The sequence below is a fragment of the Xiphophorus couchianus genome, chromosome 12 (assembly GCF_001444195.1).
Source record: "Xiphophorus couchianus chromosome 12, X_couchianus-1.0, whole genome shotgun sequence".
In the NCBI taxonomy this organism is placed as follows: domain Eukaryota; kingdom Metazoa; phylum Chordata; class Actinopteri; order Cyprinodontiformes; family Poeciliidae; genus Xiphophorus; species Xiphophorus couchianus.
The window spans coordinates 2,621,601-2,641,125 of NC_040239.1; the positions used below are offsets into that span (position 1 = coordinate 2,621,601).

Sequence of the window (19,525 nt, forward strand, 5' to 3'; positions counted from 1 at the left end):
GCCTAGAAAGTCTGGTTTGTTTTTGAATGTGTGAATCCAACATCAAACTCTGATGTGGACCAAAAAAGTGAACTCTGGTCTGCCTAAAAACCTCAGGCTCGGTTCAGGTGATATGAACTCTGGTTCTGTTTGAATACATATGTCAACGCCAAGCGGACCGGAAACCATTCCAAAAGCAGGAAGCAAACTACAAGCGCAGGGCATTCTGGGTAAATACAACCAAAACAAATGTATGAGTAGCTTAAATGCTCTAATGGGTAAAATGGTTTGTGGTCTTTAACTAAAGACAAAAAGCAAATCCTACAATACACACAACATGCACTCTCGTTTGCCTACAAACCTCGGTCTGGTTCGGTTCAGTGAACTTTGGTGAGGTTTGAATGCATTTGTTAACATTAAAGGGACTGGAGACCGCTCCAAAAGCAGGAAGCGCTGGGCATTCTGGGTAAATATCACCAAAACAATGCGCTACTCTAGCAATAGTGGGAGAAATGATGAGTCATTTACATTTCGTGAAGAAGGAAGGTGCCTTCAGAGGTTTTCATGTTGTTTCCTTCTTGTTGCAGCGCCCCCACAGGCAAGGAGGGGAACAGGTTGCTCAAGGGCTTTGGTTCGTTTGACACAGTGCAGTGAGAAAGAAGACCGCTTTTGTGCACAATTTGCACAGAAGCATTAAGATGGCAAGCTTAATGACCAATTTATACAGTTTATATGTTTTTCAAAAAAGATTTATACTCATAGTTACATTTTTTAATTTAACCTTTATTTTTCCAGGATAAAAAATCATTGAGATTAAACACCTTTTTTTCAAGGAAGTCCTGGCCAACAGGCATCAAAAAAATACATCGTTATCGATATAACGCACTTTACATGCGGCACTGAATATTTCATTTAGGCCAAATCCACACACTGGATCTAGATATTTACCATCCATGTTAACCAGAAAAAAAGCCTTTTGTGAGCAACTTTTGCTAAGACAGTTTAGTCCTGTGCTATATGTGGGCTGGGAGCCATAAGCTTAGTGCACTTTGAAGACTCCATTCCAATCTCTGTTGTATTTTTCACAGCCCAATACAAGAGCGGAGTGTAGCTTAAATAACAGTTTATAAAGCTGTCGCAGAGCTGATGGTGTGGACAATACGGGTGACATATTACAGGCTGACAGAAATCAAATTCCATAAAAATGAAATTGAAAACCCTCAGTGAGGCGGCCTTGCTGCTGAGTAGACAGCTTGTCTGAAAGTTTTCAGAGGTGTGGAGAAAGGCGCCAGGCGTTGCAGCTCGTTCCTGCAGCTAATGCTCATTTCCTGTTTGCTTCCTAATGCGTTGCTTATGAATGTCTGGAGCTGCATCAGGTCATGTAGTGGTAGCAACAATTATCACAGATATATATGAATACAGTGTGACATTTTTGGATGTAAGTTGTTTTTAAAATGTGTGTAATTTATGTTTAATCTGCAACTGCTTTTGAAGAAAGGAATGGGCCTGTGCAGGCTTTTGCTACAGCGTTTACATTAAAACGTTTGTGCACGGATTTTGTTTGCTCTCTCTGTCTTTGTAACATTTTTGTTGCAGTTAATCTGAGCCTTTGCACGGGCGTCGAACTGACAGAGAACAAGCTGTTCTCTGTTAGAATTGAAATGAGAAAGAATTGATTATTGTTTTACCAAAAATGTAAATGTAACCTCAGACAAACTCCTAAAAAGTTAATATGAGCTGATTTTCTTTCTTAGTATTTTTTTTCTTGTTTACTGAACATATAAAGGCCAGAAGTCTAAAATTCAAGAGAGAAAGACAGACACGCCTCAACCTCAAAATCCAGTATGACTGCACTTTGTTTAAAAAGATTTATTTGCACTTCTAGGAGTTTATATTCTATAAATATGTTCCATAAACAAATAGAAGAACCCCTACTTGTGTACATGTACCTTTAGTGTTTGAATGCTTGAAGGTATATGTTGCATTAGCTTGCTAAGGCACAAATGTGCGTTCACCTTTTTTGATAGTCTGATGTTGAGAAAACACAAGTTTGCAATTGCATTTTTTCTGTTTAATAAGAAATACAATTAAAATTGCAGGTTAAACATGAACATGTTTAGTTTGTACCTGAAGGGTGGGACAATTCAACCAAAAATTTAAATGATGAAGGACTAAAATGATGCTATTTACTGTAACAGACTGATTGACATGCTTTGGTAGAAACTAGTTTCCTTTAAAAATCTTTAGTTTTACACTTTACTTATTGTGAAAGTAGCTAACTTTGAGTTGTTTTCCTGCGGTAGCAACACCGACACTGAAGAGTGTGCCTTGCTAGTGCTTATATAAGCTGTGTTCAGCAACTGGAAACAGATTCTGAGTCACAGATCAGGCCAGATCAAGGTGAAGATTTTGGCCAGTTTTACAGTGCACATCTAATTACTGTGTATTCTACATATAAATGTGACATTTTTGTTGTTTTTTGTTTAAAGCAGATGCCCCATGGGGACGGCCGCCTCCCGAGCCACGGCGTGTCCTCCCAGTACCGGATGCACTCTTATTACCCCGGGGCCACCTACCTGACCCAGAATCTGGGCTCCACCACCTGTGTGCCACCCTTCGTCAGCCTGGAGGAGAACAACAGCTGCTCTGAGACCATGGCAGGCTGTGAGTAACACAGAAACACTCCAACACACACACTTATAAGGCCCCATAAACTTTTACCCAGACTTTATCAACAGAACATCCAAGGGAGGACTGCATTCAAGTCGAGAGTGTCATAAAATTTCATTTTCACTTGCACTAAACTTTACTGCAAATCCAGTACTTTCCGTGTATGCAGGATCTCATCAATAAATTTTAAGGCTTTGCTTTACTGCTTTAATCAGCTAAATGCTTTTCTGATGTTTAAAATACAACAGAAAACGTATTAAAATATGATTCAGGCGAATTATTGGGAATTATAAAGGGGAATAGGATATAAACTGTGTAGATCTGTTCAAGAAGTCCCAAACAGTGCTGCTTTGTTTCTTTTCACCATGTTTACAGATGAAGCAGATTTAATCTCTGATTTGTGCAGCAGTAGATTTCTTTCCAGAACTCAGATGAGAATCTCAGCACAGCGTTGCTGGTTGCCTGGAGTTTATGTCTTCTTTATTACCAGGGAATGTGGGTGAATCAGATTATGTGCGTTGCTTATCATCTTCAGTAAAGTGTTTTTTGGAAATATCTAAAGAATGCAGACAAGTATGTAATAAGAGTGAGATTACTGATGGAAAGCAAAGTGGCAGCAAAAACTGAGATTACAGGGACTAATTTGTCCAGGATGGAAAATCTGTTTCTGACTATTTCAATTATTTTTCTTCAGCAAATCTTCTTGCTCTTTACATTTTAAAATGGTTTCAAAAGTGTTGTTGTGAAATAATCATTTTTAGGCGACTTGCTTTAATAACTTATAAGTACATTCTAACTGCTACTTGATTATAATTTTTGAGTACTCTACCCACCTGGGTGTAGTACTGAGATTAATATCAGTGAAATATGCTGTAGTTCTTACTGTCAAACTAGCAACATTAATTTAGCTAACATAGCTTTAATGTGTTAGCTAAGACAGACGTGTGTAGCAGTAGTTTGATACTGTGTATGTTTACTCTGCCAGTCACCAGAGCCTCATTATTCATACCAAGAGTTTGTACATCCTTTACAAATCCGTTTAAACGCCGATTGTATGCGTCCATGGATTTCAGGCTGTAAAGCTCCACCAAGTACTGAAATATATCGTAGCATGAGATCGGTGGCAGCTTCTCCACATCGTCTGACATATTTTCCTTCTCTGTCTCATATGGGTCAATCCCGACAGCAGCCATTTTGTTCATATATCTTTCTCTTTCGCGTTGGTTAAGAGTGTCCACATGTGTCCACTGTGCCTAATAAGATGGTGCGGATTCCAGTTCAGACTTATGGGACTGTTTATTCAGACCAAAAAGCACTGAATAGTTTAACCCAAATTATTTGATTGTTTCAGGCTTATTTTAGTTATTCTCTTACCTTCGGATCATAAGATCACACACAAAGATCTGAAGAGGAGTGGCAAAAGCAAATGAGGCGGATTAGCAGTACTTCCCACCAACTGATGATGTCATCCAGGACATTTTGGAATATCGTTTCTGCTGCCCCATGTTGAGCTGTTAGCATGTCATAACAGTCATGAGTAACAGTCTTCAGTCAGAGGCCTTTTCATATTCGTTGTAAGACTGACTGCTACTGGAGGTTCCTATTGCTCACAGCATCACCATCAATAATAACCTTTTGAAGATACTTCTTAAATGTGTTGCCTTAACTACTTTAATGTCTGTTTTACTGAGGATGACACGTTGTTTATTTGTGTCTTTCATATTTCCAGCATGGAGGATATTCTCACACACTTTCAATCTAAGCTGATGCAAAAATAAAAAGTCTGTTGTCAGGGTCAGAAACTAGATCTGGAAAGTATTTCTTTTTTTTCTTACCCCTCCAGAGGGTCTTTTGTGGGCTCTTGTGTCCCTTATATGATAGTAGACTGACAGGACACGGGGAAGGAGAGGGGGGAAGACATGCGGCAAACATCGTCGGGTCCGGGAGTCGAACCCGCGACGGCCGCGTCGAGGACTCAAGGCCTCCAAATATGGGTCGCGCTAACCACTACGCCACCACGGCACACCCGTGGAAAGTATTTCTGATAAGTAAATATGTTTTAATCATGTTTCTGTCCAACATCCTGGCCTGTGGGTTTAAAGAAAAGGAAGGTTGATGAGCAGAACCATGTAGTATCAGAGTGACAATATACAGCAAAGAGTCGATTTTTAATTTGAAATTCCTCTGAAGTCCCTTTCATTTGCAATATGTGTTATTTATTTATCATGGCTTTATCAGCCTAATTTGTTATTGTTCTCTCTAATGTTTCACTTGAGCTGAGCTAATGCGTTTTTGGCATTTGGTGGGACATTTTTATGCTAGGAACCCAGTGTTTTCTGTATCTGTGTTTTTCTCATAGTAAGATCTAATTTCTCATGAGAAGGACACAGAGACAGAGCGTCAGAATCACAGCATCAGCCTTGGTTTTCCTGAAAGGGAGCGATGACTCCACCAGCATCGTAAAGCTTAGGACCCCCACATCTGACCTTGTAGCGCTGCTTGTTTACCACCTTCAGCTGTCCCTCTGCTGTGAGGGTCCCACGTCAGCTCCACCCTGAACCGCCATGCTCCATTACAAGAAAACAACAATCTCAGCCGGTGGTCCCACTTTTAGTGTCAATTCACCTTTAAAAAAAAAAGTATTTATTCCCATAGCCTATTAGAGGTTTGCAGGTTCAATGCTGAATCTTAAATTCTGATTTTTACAAAGCAGGTTGTTTATAAGCAGATCTGACCATCATCTTTTATACTGCAGGACTGAAGCTAACACGAAGAGCATCCTCTTAGCTTAACAAACACAGTTTGCAGTGTGCAGGATCCTGAAATGTGCGTCCAGCACACTGATCCCTGGGATCTGTTTCAATACACCTTCACATCAGGTCTAATTATATTCATCTTTTTTATTTTATCTCTCGAAATAAAACAGTAAAAACAAAAGCAACACAAGTTACTGAGATTCTAATCTGTCACATCTACATGCACAATAAAAATATTTAAGTATACACAATTGTGGTGGGAGTTGATTAATTGAGTTAATTGTAATTAATTAATCTTTTTTTGTTTTTTTAGAAAACTCTTTATTGACAAATTAAAAATCTCTTTTGCTGCTAAATTATTGGATAAATAGACATGAGCAAATATATTTAAGAGCAAAAGCAAATATATTTATTGCTTTTGAAATGCTGTTCAGCTATCAGATTGATACAATGTGTTATTCTGGCCATTTAGTTTTCCGGTGTTTCTTTAGAAAAGTGGACTGTGGACGCTGACATTAGCGTTAGCGTCTGTGCATGTTTAGCATTGAGATGCTATTTTAGCCTTGAATAGCTTTGCTGATTGTCTAACTCATTTTAGCACAACTTGAACACAACAATAATCTTTTCCAGCAGATCATTTTTAGAACCATAAATTAAAACCGAGTGGGTCGAGAGAAGCGCGTTTGTTGGCCATCGCTGTTGTTTCTGGTATAGCTTGTGTGTCAGCAGCTGCGTTTCAACTGACCTTAAAATTACACAACTTGCAATTACGACAATATGGAAACACTGCAATTTTGAAAATGCATTTTTTCGATAAAAGTTTCTTCGCTGGGATGAGGTGTTTTATTTGCTCTCAGCATCACACAATTCATAAGAAGTTGTGCATCATTCAAACGTGTTGAATTCGTAGCTCTTCGGTAAAATGGCTGACTATAATTTCCAGAAAAAGGCCGTGGACGTAGCCGCTCCCAAGTAGGCGGAGTTTGTCGCTCCAACACCTGAATAAGACGCCAACCTCTGCTATGATTGGCTGAATGATGGATATATCTGTAACTGTTTACGTCAGTCGCCGGCATTATTTTTAGTGACTTGTTAACGTGAGTTTAATTTAATTTCTTATTTAATAGAAACATCGCAACTGCAAAATTTAGTTTTTTTGACATTAGCCGAATAGCGACAAATATTTGCAAACATTTGTAATGAAGAAGCAGGTTACAGAAAGCAGCGTGCGCCTGGAACTTGATGTGAAGTAAAACCATGTTTGGTTGGGATCAGACGGAGGAAACGGTTCCTGTGATCTTCCTTCCCTCCCTTCCCACACGGCGCCTGGCAGATTTATCTCCCTCCCAGGATAAGGCTAATCATTTGGCCAAATACAGAGATCCAAATAACCTTCAAGTGTGCCACGCTGTCCTTTCCCCTCCCCTCCTCACCTCTTCCTCCTCCTTCTCACTCTTCCTCCCCCCCTCTCGCTGTCTCCGCAAAATTGCCTTCTGGAGTTAGTGAGCGGGAACAGTTAAGATTTACAAACAATGATGAAGCTTGTCATGCGTCTTTCTCCATCCGTCACGGCGGTGCGGGCGGAGCCGTGGGCAGAGCCATCCCGGTGTTCTTCATAAAAGCCAGCTCGCTGTGAAATACGCCCCCGGCCGGCCTGTTTACTGCCCCGCGCTCGTCAGCAGCCGCGCCGCTGTAAATCGCCGGCCGGGAGGTGACAGTGCAGTCCATCAAACTCCCCTCCCCTCTCAACATCTCATCTCACGTCGCCTCCACTCCCACCCACCCACTCAGTACAAATATACACATACACAGAGACATCCACAGTGTTTCTCCACAAACAGCCGCCTCACGATGAGCTGCCCAGCCAGAGTTATGGTCGCCTCAGACTCGTAGGTGACATTTTTCTGTCCTTGTCCCGACCAACAGAATTTAGAAGTTGGTTATCTCTCAGCACAGCAACTTTTCCTTTACTTTTCTAAAAGCGGATTTAGCCCGCAGTCAGACGTGATGATGGAGCGCCGCTCGGCCGGCTATACGTTTGTCTGTGTTGTTATATTGGTGTCAGCACAGCGCCTACTGTAATTTAAATGCAAATCAGATTGTTGAAGTATTGCAGATTTTCATCCTGCTAATCGATAGACCTGTGTGAGCCCATTAAGTTAGAAATCCATTACTATCTTTCTAGATGATATTCTATTGATTTTTCTCACTTCAATCTATATCCTACTGTACACCAGCGTGAGTTACTGCGTATAAAGTCTGTCGTTTCAGGTTGTCAGCCTCCCTCTGAAGAATAAGCAAAGAAAAAAAAACAACCAAGAAGCTGCCGCCGCTGCGTTTCTTTGTTTCGTGTGTAAAGTGGCTTTTAGCTGCTTTCAGGTCAGATTACTTACCATCACAAACCTTCGCCTCACGCTCATTTTTGAGATGCCACAAAGGCCGCTCACTCTTTCGGATTTATTAAACCTAAACGAATCAGAAATCGGTTCCGCGCCGCAAAGAGGTGACCTTTTCAAAGTAAGCACTGTTTCATGTCATGTAGCCAGAGTTCATTGCTGATAAGTTCAGAACGTCACCAACTTTAACACATTTACTCTGTTGATTCATTACCAGAGGTGAAACCAACAGGACACTGCAAAAACACAAAATCTTAGCACATATGTCTGCTCTAATTTATAGTGTAAACATCTTAGTAAGCTTGAAATAATACAAAACTAACTTACAAATAACTTTTCTGAAAGATATAGGAGCTTATTTTAAGTGTATAAATCCTTAATTTTCATTGAAAAGTACTAGCAGCACTAGCAGATTATTTCAGTTATAACATGGGAAAAATGTCATAAGTAAAATTATCTGTCAGTGGAACTAAAACTTTTTCATCAATATTTGGAAATTACTGACTTAAAACAAGCTCCTATATCCTTCATAAAAGTTTCTTGTAAGTTAGTTTTGTCTTATTTCAAGCTTACTAAGATATTTATACTAGAAATTAGACCAAAAATACTTGGTAAGATTTTGTGGTTTTGCAATGGAGAAAAAGTTTGAAAATTACATTTAAAGCTGCAGTTTGTAACTTTTATAAAAATATGTTTGCTAAGTATTTATCAAAACTGTCACCATGTTGTGACAGTTTAAAATCCCTTCCACCTCCTCCCTGAGCTTCTATTACCATCTGAAGAAATGTACCAAAATCAATCAATCAGAGCAAGGAGGCGGGTCTTAGCGCTGCCAATCAACCTTAGGTACTGGCTGTTTAGTGTTCTTGTGGCGGAGAAACAACATACTGATTATTTTACAGCTCTGTTTCATACCAAGCTGCCATGACATGGTGACAGTTTCAACAAATATGTTAAAAAAAATATAGTTTTAAAAGTTACGTTACAATTTTGTCAAAATTAAGACAAAATATATTCCTCTGGTCTAAGATAAACTAACTTCTCTGAGTTAACAAACCTAATTGCAATTAGGGATGCACGATATATCAGCACTAAATCGGTATCGTCTGATTTTAGTTATTTTTTAGCGTATCGGTATCAGTCCAATAAATTAAACTGCAATGAGACAAAATGTGGAAAAAGTTTTAGATGTTCAAACTGTTCTCCTGACATTTTTACAGTCATTTTCCCCCAAAGGCTTTTGTGCATTTACATTACATTATCCTACATGTTCCAGACCTTTCACATTAAATATAAACATAAAAAAATATTATATTTTCATCTTGTTGCTGTTTGTTTCTGGTCACTTCTTTCTAAAGGTGTTGAAACGGTAAAGAAATATACATAGCATATACAGTATATAATATTGGTAAATAACTTTATTAGCCATAACAACAAAATTAATATCGGATATCGATATCAGCCCCAAGTTTTATCCCTAATTGTAATATCAGTTTTGACCTGATCCAATAGTAAATAGCACAAAAATAACTTATTTTTGTCAAAAGTCCTTTTATGAAATTCGGTTTAACACATTACTATGATTTAGCTGTTTTTCTAACTTAAAGTCACCTGAAAGGCGTTTACAGGAAACAGATCCAGTTTTATTTATTTTTCATTCAGTCCACTTTCATTAGATTCATATTAAAACTCAGTTACAACCTGACAAATCTGCCAGTTTAGATGTAAAGTCAGTAAATGAGAATGTTTCTCTGAGCTGTTTCTGTAAGCTGAAGGGATGTTTGACTGGAGGCCCCTGGGAACCTGGTAGCTCTTATTTTAGCGTTTCTCCTGGTTCTTGATTACAGAATAAAACTCCTGTGAGAGCTGTCAAGCCGTCCTCCCCGGCCCGTGGTGCTGCTAAGTGCCCTGATAGCCTCTGGGGCTAAATACCAGTATAATTGTCTGCTCAGGGCACAAGCACCACAGTAATGTGTTGTACAACACCACCATTAACACAGGCCTGGGGCTGTGGAGACATTAAATGGCCAGGGCTGTGTAGTTTATGTCCTTTTATCCTCACTCTCTATTTCTCTTTCTGACTCTCTCTCTCTCTCTCTCTCTCACACACACACACACTCACACACACACACCGTCCTGCTGGCTTGAAGTGAAATGAAATGGTTCTGTCGAATGCTGTTGAATCTGAAATGTCCTTCTGCTGAACCTGAAGTCTCAGCATCTGATAAGAGCGTCCAACATTTCCCTGGTTTAGTGGTTTTACAGGAGGAAAACTGAAAGAGATTAAACTTCTGTTCCATTTCTGCTCAACAGAAACTTATTTCACCTGCAGTTTGTTACATTAATTAAAATTTTAAAATGCTTTATTGATTTTAGGGACATTAAATGTTGTTATAACTCATTAATTCATATTTTCATGGAGTTATTGTAAATGTGTTGGCTGTTGGCAGGAAAGAGCTCCTGTAGCAGTCTGTATTACAACAAATTTGAAGAAGCCTCTATCTGAAGACACTTAGGAAAGTCTCAGGAAAGAGTTTGTCTTTGACTCATTGTAACAAGTGCTTTTTGTGAACTTTGGTAAAATTTGCCTCTTCATGCGTTCAGTCATCTTTAATTAAAGCGATGTTGGTCTTGGTTTGGGGCGCGATAGGATGCAAAACATGGAGATATCATCTATCCAGCCTCCTTATCTGGTGGTCTCCCTGTTTAATGTGTTGCAGACATAAATAGGAAATCACCAATCGCATGGCAGCACCTCCTTTAGGCCCCTTTAACACAGAGGAGAACCGAAGCATTTCTGTTCCAATCCAGTGACAGGAACACGTTTTTTAAAACCAGCTCTCAAAGAGAGTGAAACTTTTTGTGGATGCCCCCTGCAGGTGTGAAAACTGTTGGGTTTACTGGACGCAGAGAACAACAAAACGGATAACACTTACTTAACCTGCACATCCAAGGACATGCTAAAATCACAGCGCCATCTGGTGGCCTGGCATGAATACCAAAAATGCCTGAATACAAAGTTTTCAGCTGCAAAAAAAAAAGCAATTAATTGCGTTGAAATTTTTAATGTGTTCTAAATGAATGTGTTAAAGTCCCAGCACAAGTAATTACAGAATGCTATTTCCTGTTGGTTAGTTTATTTTTTAAAGTAAAACGCTGAGGCTACATCCAGGTCTAACTGAATATGGTTGTTTTGTCTCTGAAAACAATAAAAGAAAAACTACTTTAGATTCCACCAGAATTTCTTTTTTCTTTTTTAATTGTTTACTTTTGTCAAAAATAACAGTTGACAATTTAAAATTTAATCTGTTTAGTTTAAAGTACTTTACTTTAAACTGTTAAAATATATCTATATTAAACTATTTGTTTTTTTTTCCTTTTATGATTTTATTTCATGTATGTGCTTTTTTCTGGTAAAATGTCTGAGATTTTAGAAAAGTGTTAAATAAATAAATTATATTATTATTATTCCAGATTTAGCAGAGCGTGCTTCCTCAGGATTTTCTGATAAAACAAACTTAGTAACGTTTTACTCTCCTCAGCCTCCTGATGTTGGTGTGCGTTGCTAAATGATGTTTCCATGGCAGCTCTCTGAAACAGTTGAACGACTTGAATAAACACGTCTGACAGCTTTACCGCGGCGATATATTTCACTCTTCCTGTGTCCTTTACTTTGGCATTTTTCTTACTCTGTCGACTCACAATTAATCTCTTGTTTAAAGCTCAATGATAGAAAAGTCACGCAAACATCGATCGGCCGCCTCAGCTCATTATTGCATATCCATAACTCTTGGATGGATCCCGTCAGAACGCCGGCGACCCTCCGACGTGCCATTTTGCGAGCTGATGGGGCACAGTAGCCAAAATGGAGATTTAGCGCGGAGACGGCGGCGGCGTCACGCCTCTCTGGCGGTCGTCCTCGCCGGGGACAGATTGGTTAACAATGCAGGAGCAAAGGGTCGTCTCTGCTTAATTAGCCTTTGACCTTAGCGCCTGATGCCTTCTGTCAAACCGCATTGGTCCTCCGCTCACATCGGCTCCACTGCAAACCAATAATGAGCCTCTAAGTGTTTCTTTAAACATCTTAATTGCTTCAAAAGCGGCTCCGTCCCTTTAAACTACTGTCTCAATGCTTCTCAGTTTGACGAGACGAGAGAGAGTAATTTATGGAAGATTTAACAGCAGACAGTAAAATGAATAGTCCGTAATAATGGCAATGCAAAAGCTTTTATTGACCCGGTTGAGTTCACTGATTAGAGTGTTTGATGTGGCTTAAAATTAGAAGCAGCTCAAGCATCACAGTTCTGCTGATCAAAACAAAAACATTTTGAGTTTTTTCTTGAAAAAGAGGAAAAGTTGTGAGCAAAGCATGTTTCCTAAATGTGTAAGACTCAAATAAGGATCACCTCTGTGCTTATTTTTATTTACACATGGAAAAGGTCAGAGGAGTCCATGTTTATTGACACTGGGAAATCCACACCGCACCTTTCAGATTTTTATGCATAAAACGCTCAAAATATTTTTTTCTTTTTCTTCAACTTTCCGATTATGAGCCACTTTCTGTTGTTCTGTCACAGAAAATCCCAGTAAGTATTTTAAAAAACAAAAATCATAAAAGATATAAGCTTTGGTTAGTAAAAGCTTAATTTTAAAAGAAAACAGATTTTAAAAAGTTTATTAATATACTGCAAAAGCACAAAATCTTACCAAGTTTTTTTGGTTTAGTTTCTAGTGCAAATATCTCATTACACCTCAAATAAGGCCAAACTAACAGGTAACTTTTTAACAAGAAATAGGAGCTTCTTTAAGTAAATAATTTCTTAATATTGATGAAAAAGTTCAGGTTTAATTGGCAGATTATTTCTCTTAAAGGAAAAATGTCTTGTTCTAATCAGAGTTGGGCAGCAACTAGTTACGTTTATTGACTATTTTTTTTGAAAAAATAATACTTTTAGGAGTATTTTTACTATGTTGTACTTTTTACATTTACTTGAGTAATTTTATTATGAAGTATTTTACTGGTGTAAAATTTCTGAATTTTCTACCCACTGAATGAAAAACAAAAATGTTTAACTAAAAATTCACCAAACACAGACACACACCGGCAGTTTTTGTTAAAGTTTAATCAAATCTTTATTGGAAAAAACAGATTTTGAAAACATTTCTTTATTTTTTGTTACTGATGAATTATTGTAATTTTATTCCTTAAAATTTCCACGTAACTTTATATTTTGGTCGGTCTGATGACATCATTTTTAAATGTTACATGATTGATAATTTGATCAGTGCTTGAGTTTTTACCAAATAGTTTTTTACTCTTACTTGAGTAATTTCTTGGATGGATACTTTTTACTTTTACTTTTGAGTAAAAATATGTTAAAGTAGTGCTGCTCTTACTTGAATACAGTTTTTGGCTCCTCTGCTCACAACTGCTTATCAAATCACTGACTTTGGCTGTATCCTGCTGAAAGTTGGTTTTCCCTTATTTAAAGTGTTTTTAGTAGGAACTACTCTGTGAGGTTTAGTATGTTTGCAGTGTGTTAGAGTCAGAAGCTTTTTGGTGAGCGATCTGGGCCTGCAGGGTGAAGGTCTGCCTGCTGAACGTCGGCTGAATGCGTTGGCTGTTTAAAGCCCGGCCGCCCGCCTGATCTTTGGCTCCGTTTTCTGGGCCATTAACTCCTGCAGCCGCTCCGATGGCGTGATGAGCAGCCACAGACGGGAGCGTCCATCTTTACAAGCTGGACACACATGGGTCCGACCGGGGCTGCTTTTTTTTTTTTTAGACACCTCGTATCATTTTAATGGCTGCCATTTAATCTCAGGGCAACCTTGTCATGTGACAGGCAACTCTTCATCCCTGCGATTTAATTTTTTCTCCTTCATAACAGCCTCACTAAACGCTGCCGGCCCTGAACGCCTCCTACACATTCACACAGGTGAAGAACGATTCTTCTGCCTCTTCCAGAACGTCTCGCAGTTTCTTCCTCTAAATCAGGGGGGCCCAAACTGTGGCCCCGGGGCCCTTTGTGGCCCTTTCACTGAACTTGTGCTGCAATTCAAGAATGATGCAAATTTGACTCATCCATTTTATTTGAAATAAGGGTAAAATTATTTCCGACATGATTTTCTTAAAATTAAAAATGTTAAGTGCAACACAGAGTATTTGTCTTTGTATAACTAAGACTTTACAATAACCACGTTTATCAAGACTCTTCCAATAAAAAGCTGACTTTGCTGATTTATTAAACTTCGCTAACTATACCAAACATTTTGAAAAAAATAGGCCCGTCGCAATTAATCAATTAATCAATTGATCAGTTAATCACATGACACATTAAACCAAACTCATTAATTTCCCTCTACATCACATTGTTTTTCTATTTCGACAAAAACTGGATGATAAAATTCTGGTGTTTAGGTCTCAACTAAAATTTTTTTAAGGATACTTTTATTTACAGACTTCATAATTTATTTTATTTGTTGTTTCTGTTGTTTTTGTTTCTTTATTTTGGATATTTAAAATGTTCCAGTGTTAAATGTTCATTAGACTACAGAGTTGAGAATGTCTTCTTCCTTTATTACATATTATTACCTTTATTTTACTTGAAAATGGTGTCAAAACAACAATATTATCGTTTATCGCAATAGCAGAAATGTTTTATCAGGACAGACCTTAACTCACATCCTGTTCTTAAACTGAGAATACATTTATTTAATCAAACTAAAAGCAAATTGAAAACTAAATGCTTTTCCTACAAAAATGTACCATTTTATAGGCTTTTATTTTAGTTTTTTTATTTTTATTTTCACCATTTTTAACTCATGTGACCATAAGTTCTGCTTACTTAAGTTCAAGTCGATTATTTTTAAAGCTAAAATCAGAAGTACAGAGTGATATTTTCCTAACTGTCTCTTCATATTTAACGCTACTAAGATACGTTATATTTGATTTGTGTCTTGGCAGATTTCTGTGTTTACTTAAGCGTTATCTCGTTGGATCGGTACGGGTGGTGAGTGTGGAGTATGAAAGCCACAGAGCGCTTATCCTCTCTGGATCAGACTGAATTACCATCTACTCTCACATCTGGGCTTTTGTTCCCCTCCCGTTTTTTGGCAGCAGCAGAAATGATTGCACCTTCATTGAAACCCTCCCTCCTTTTCCCAACAGGACAAGTGGGAGGTTAAAAAAGCTTCCTTTTGTTAGTCCACACAAAGACAGTTTAATAGTTTAGAAACCTTATATATATAGTGCTGAGTGACTGCAAGAAGGGCAGAAGTTCATTCCAGAAACAAAACTTTCTCAGGTGAAGTTTGTCTTGTTACAAACCGCCTCCTGAACTGTTTGTGAGATTTGTAAGTCAATACATTCAGGTTTTACTTCCATTTCACACAACGTTCCGACACTTTCACATTCAGAATTGTTTCTATTTCTATCGTTAGACAACGATTTTTGATGTATTATGATGATAAATACACTGAAACTCATAACTTGATTTTGAATTTTCCAAAGTTTTCACAACGTTCCAACCATCCGTCGTCTGTTCCTGGTCGTCGGCGTCGCGTTCGGTTCGTTTCAGGAGGTTCATAACTCTGATGCAAACTAAGTCTTGGTTTGGTTGAAGTGAATGATTTGGCTGTGAATGTGAGCGCCAAGCAGACCAGAGACAGCTCCAAAAGCAGGAAGTGGACGACAGCACAGGGAATTCTGGGTAAATACCACCAAAACAAACGCGCTAACTAGCGCTAGCGGGAGAATTGGCTTGTGAAATCCTACAACCACTAAAATCTGATGCTACTCCATTATTGTTTACGTTTTGTGAAAAAGGAAGTTGCGTTCAGTGTCTTCTTCAGAGGTTTTTGTGGCCCTCCCTTCAGTGATGTTTGGTGCAGCGCCCCTACAGGCAAAGAGGGGAACAAGTTGCTCAAAGGGTTTGGTTGGTTTGACTCAGAGCTGTGGAAAAATGGAAGAAATTTTGATCCCAATCAAACAGAGTCTACTGGACTGTCAGGTTTGAAAGCATCCTTAGAGTAACCAGTCATTAAGAGTTACAATTTGACTGTGGAAGGAATCCAGAAAACTCACTATTTCTAGATTCTGTTCTTCGTGTTCTCAAAAAAACAGATTATATTGTTTGTTTTGTGTTAATTAACATAATTTTCTTACAGTAAACTGAATAGATGACAGAGAATTACTTTGAATCATCGGATGTCAATAAAATCCCCCTGATCGGACAAACGAAAGCTGGATTTTTTCTCCTGAAAACGTTGGGTATGGAATGAGGTCGCTGCAATAAGTGAGACACAGATAAACATGCAGATACTAACAATCAGCTGACAGTTGGTTAGTAAACCAACAGGCCTCCACTGCTAATTGAGAACAAGGCTTTCTGCTGTTTCAGTGGTTTCATTACGCAGCAGGGCAGAGGATAGCGAACGATGCCAAGAACACGTGTCGTGATTTAACGTCCCTGCGGAAACGAACACGTCCGCTCGGTTCCAGCCTTTAATGGCGTCGTAGATTTCCTGCTGATGAACAGAGGCAGAATTAACAGTGAGCGTGCTAATTCACCACGCTGCTGTTACTGCTGTACAAACAGAGCGCCGAGGAACAAAAGCTACTCCAACATTAGTGTTAACGATCGAGCTGTCAGTTCTGAACTGGTGACAAACTGCAGACGAGCAAAAATCGGAGTCCAAAACCAATCAGGAAGTTAATGAGGAGAAAAATTACTCCTGTTTTCCTTCCCAGCTCTGCTGAGGAGAGGAGAGCAGGAAAAGCTACTACGACTGGACGAATTTCATTTGTGTCATCTGACAGAGATCCTTCAAAATAAACATTACAGATTATCTGTAAATATTCTGTGGGATAAAGTAGCTAATAAAAATGACATTTCACACTTTCTTCTTTACTGCAACGTAAACATAACGATTTTAAATATTTAAAAAAGCAAATGCAAACATCAGGCGTAGATTTGGAGAATACACACATACTGCAGCAATATGCTTTACGACAAAGAATAATAGAAAGGGTCACAAATCCCCCTTCAAAATAAAAGTTTGCATAAATTAAAAGGTTTTAGCTGCATTTTAAAAGATTCAACAGAAGATGAAGGAGTATTATTATTTAAACTTGTTTTAGGTTTACATCCTATTATAATGTTCTCTCACTAAAAACATAACTGTTTTTCTTTCATGCATGTTTGAGAAATCCTTAAATCTCCACGGCAAAACATCTGGGTGAACGTAGCCCCGCCTTCTAGACGCAGCTCCTCCCCCGATGAGCTTCTTCAGACTAGCCATGAGCAATTAGCAAACACCTCATGTTAGAGCTTCTTGGCCGATCCATCACCTAAACATATGAGTTTATCCATCCACACTTTAAAAGAGGAAAATATACTCAGATAATCGGAATAAATATGGAATATTGAAGTGAAACTTGTTCTGGAAGTGAACTCTGACTGTGTTTCTCCCCGCAGCGTTTTCACCCACCAGCTACGACTCGACCATGACCTGCCGCTCCATGAGCGCTCTGGTTCTAAACGATGACAAGGCCGAGTGCGAGGCTGGCGGCCAGGCGGCCAGCTTCACCGTCAACACCATCAGTGGCGACACCAGCAACTAAAAAACTAGAAGAAGAAGAAGAAGAAGAATGCCACGATAAGTTCTCGCCTGAACTGAAAACTGTTCAGCTGTTACAGCAGATTTTTGTTCCTGATTTCTGTTCTGCTCTGAGTCTCTGTTCATAACTGAAGGGAGTTAATCATCCAAAAACTGACTTTATTTTTTTATGATTCCTAATTAGAAAAAAAAAAATCAAGACTAAATTAGATTACACAAAATAAAATACAGTACTCTCAAACATTTACACACTTGTACGTATTATTTCAAAACATTTTACACCTTAAGGTGGAATATATGTGTGCAATTCAGTTAAAGAACATTTATTATCACAACAGAACAATTGTAAACAACACTGCAAAAACACAAAATCTTAAGTATTTTTGGTCAGTTTCCTAATGCAAATGTCTTATAACATTTATATAGGAGCTTGTTTTTAGTCAATAGGTCCTTAATATTGATTTTAAAAAAATAAACATGTTTCACTGGCAGATTATTTGACTTATAACATGTAATATTTACCATATCATAAGCAAAATAGCTAGAACTTTTTCATCAATATTAAGGAATTATTGACTCAAAACAAGCTCATATTTCTTGCTGTATAGTTACTTATTAGTTTTGTCTCATTTTGAGTGCATTAAATATTTGAATTAGAAGCTAGGCAAAAATACTTGGTAAGATTTTGTGTTTTTGCAGTGTAGATCCAAACATGGTAAAGACATGGTTGCATGTAAACAGCTTTTATTCCCTGTAAAAGATTCATTTCCAGTTTAATTCTGAGGGTTTAGCGCGTCATTATATTTGGGAAAAGTTAAAGGATTTATCTTTTTTTTTGACAGACCTGCGACTTTATCAGGTGTGTAAACTTTAGGATCGCTGTATTGGTCAAGTTTGTATTTTTTATAAACTACATCCTGAAACACTGCAATCAAGGTTTTATTTTTTAAATTAAGTAATGAAATTTGGTTAATTGGACTTATTGTGTGCATTAATTTCACATTATACACAATATAAATAATGCAACTTTTACTTTGGTGTATTTTTTTTTAATCCAGTAGGTTAATTTTCTGTTTAAGGATTGTTTTTTCTGCTATGTTGAGCAATTTTCCCTTTTATTTTTATTTTATAATAAACAAGATTTGTATTAATCACTCTGAACGGTTTGGAGCGAAGGAGTTTTTTGTTTTGGTTGTAATTTGCCAATCAGCCTCTAGATGCCGCTGGATCTTACTGTATTCTCCCTTTCTGACATATATTTTGATTTTCCCAAATCAGACACGATGTTGTTATTCCAACAGAATCACATCAGGTGCAAATAAATCTCATTAATCTCACATCTGTGAAATTTATTTTAACAATTTTTTAATTTTGCACAAAAAAAATTAGATATTTTTTTTCTGAGCAGCAGTGTGGTAAATGCTGAGAAGCAGTCCAAGTTGTTTTCCTGGGTTAGAAATGTTTGTCTCCAGGTTTAAGAAAAGCAAAGCGAGGCGGCAGGTCGTAAATCCCGCTGCTCTTCTCTCTGTGGGCGTGTGATGAGCGCCGGATGCTTATTTATGGCCTCGTTTATTCCTCTGGATTTGCATGTGTATTGTATATTTAACCCCTTCTCAGCAGAGGTGTTGGTGCCGCACGCGGGTTATTGTTTACAATTTTTTACCCACTTTGGGACGACCTTGTAGAGTGAGCTGAAGCAACGCTCAATAACACAACATTTATGGAGAAATGTTGTGTTTGCAGCCTCATATCTGGCTGAAAACTTTGGAAAATATATTTAAAGTAAGGATTTTTTTGGTTTAATTTTAGCAAACAAGTGAAAATATTTCACCACTTTATTAGCAATAAATGGTTTACATTTGAATCATTGCTAACATATTAGCATGTGTTTAAAACCTTAGAAAACATTAGTCTTTTGATATATTGGTAGAATTTATCTGAAAATCTTTAAATCTCAAACCTTAAAAAATCCCCACTTGAAGAGCAGTTTGAACATTTATTACTTTCTTCAGTCACTTTTTGCTCATTTTTAATAAGGTTGATTTTGTGGTGAACTATCGGAGATGATCTGGCCAGTTTTCATTTTCTACAACATTTTCTGGCATT

General features: G+C 38.0%; 1 protein-coding gene across 3 annotated transcripts in view; it reads left to right on the top strand.

Annotated features, from left to right (window-relative positions):
* The window catches only part of dmrt1 (doublesex and mab-3 related transcription factor 1), a 39,193-nt gene extending 20,437 nt beyond the window's left edge, over window positions 1–18,756 (top strand). For 2 of the 3 annotated variants that reach the window (XM_028033572.1, XM_028033571.1), the window contains 2 exons: window positions 2,469–2,643; window positions 17,278–18,756. In XM_028033572.1, the coding sequence (XP_027889373.1) occupies window positions 2,469–2,643; window positions 17,278–17,423 (321 nt within the window). In that variant the 3' untranslated portion in view covers window positions 17,424–18,756. The remainder of the gene's footprint in view (window positions 1–2,468; window positions 2,644–17,277) is intronic. The other variant, XM_028033573.1, reaches the window with a different exon arrangement.
* Window positions 18,757–19,525: the final 769 nt, after the last annotated feature.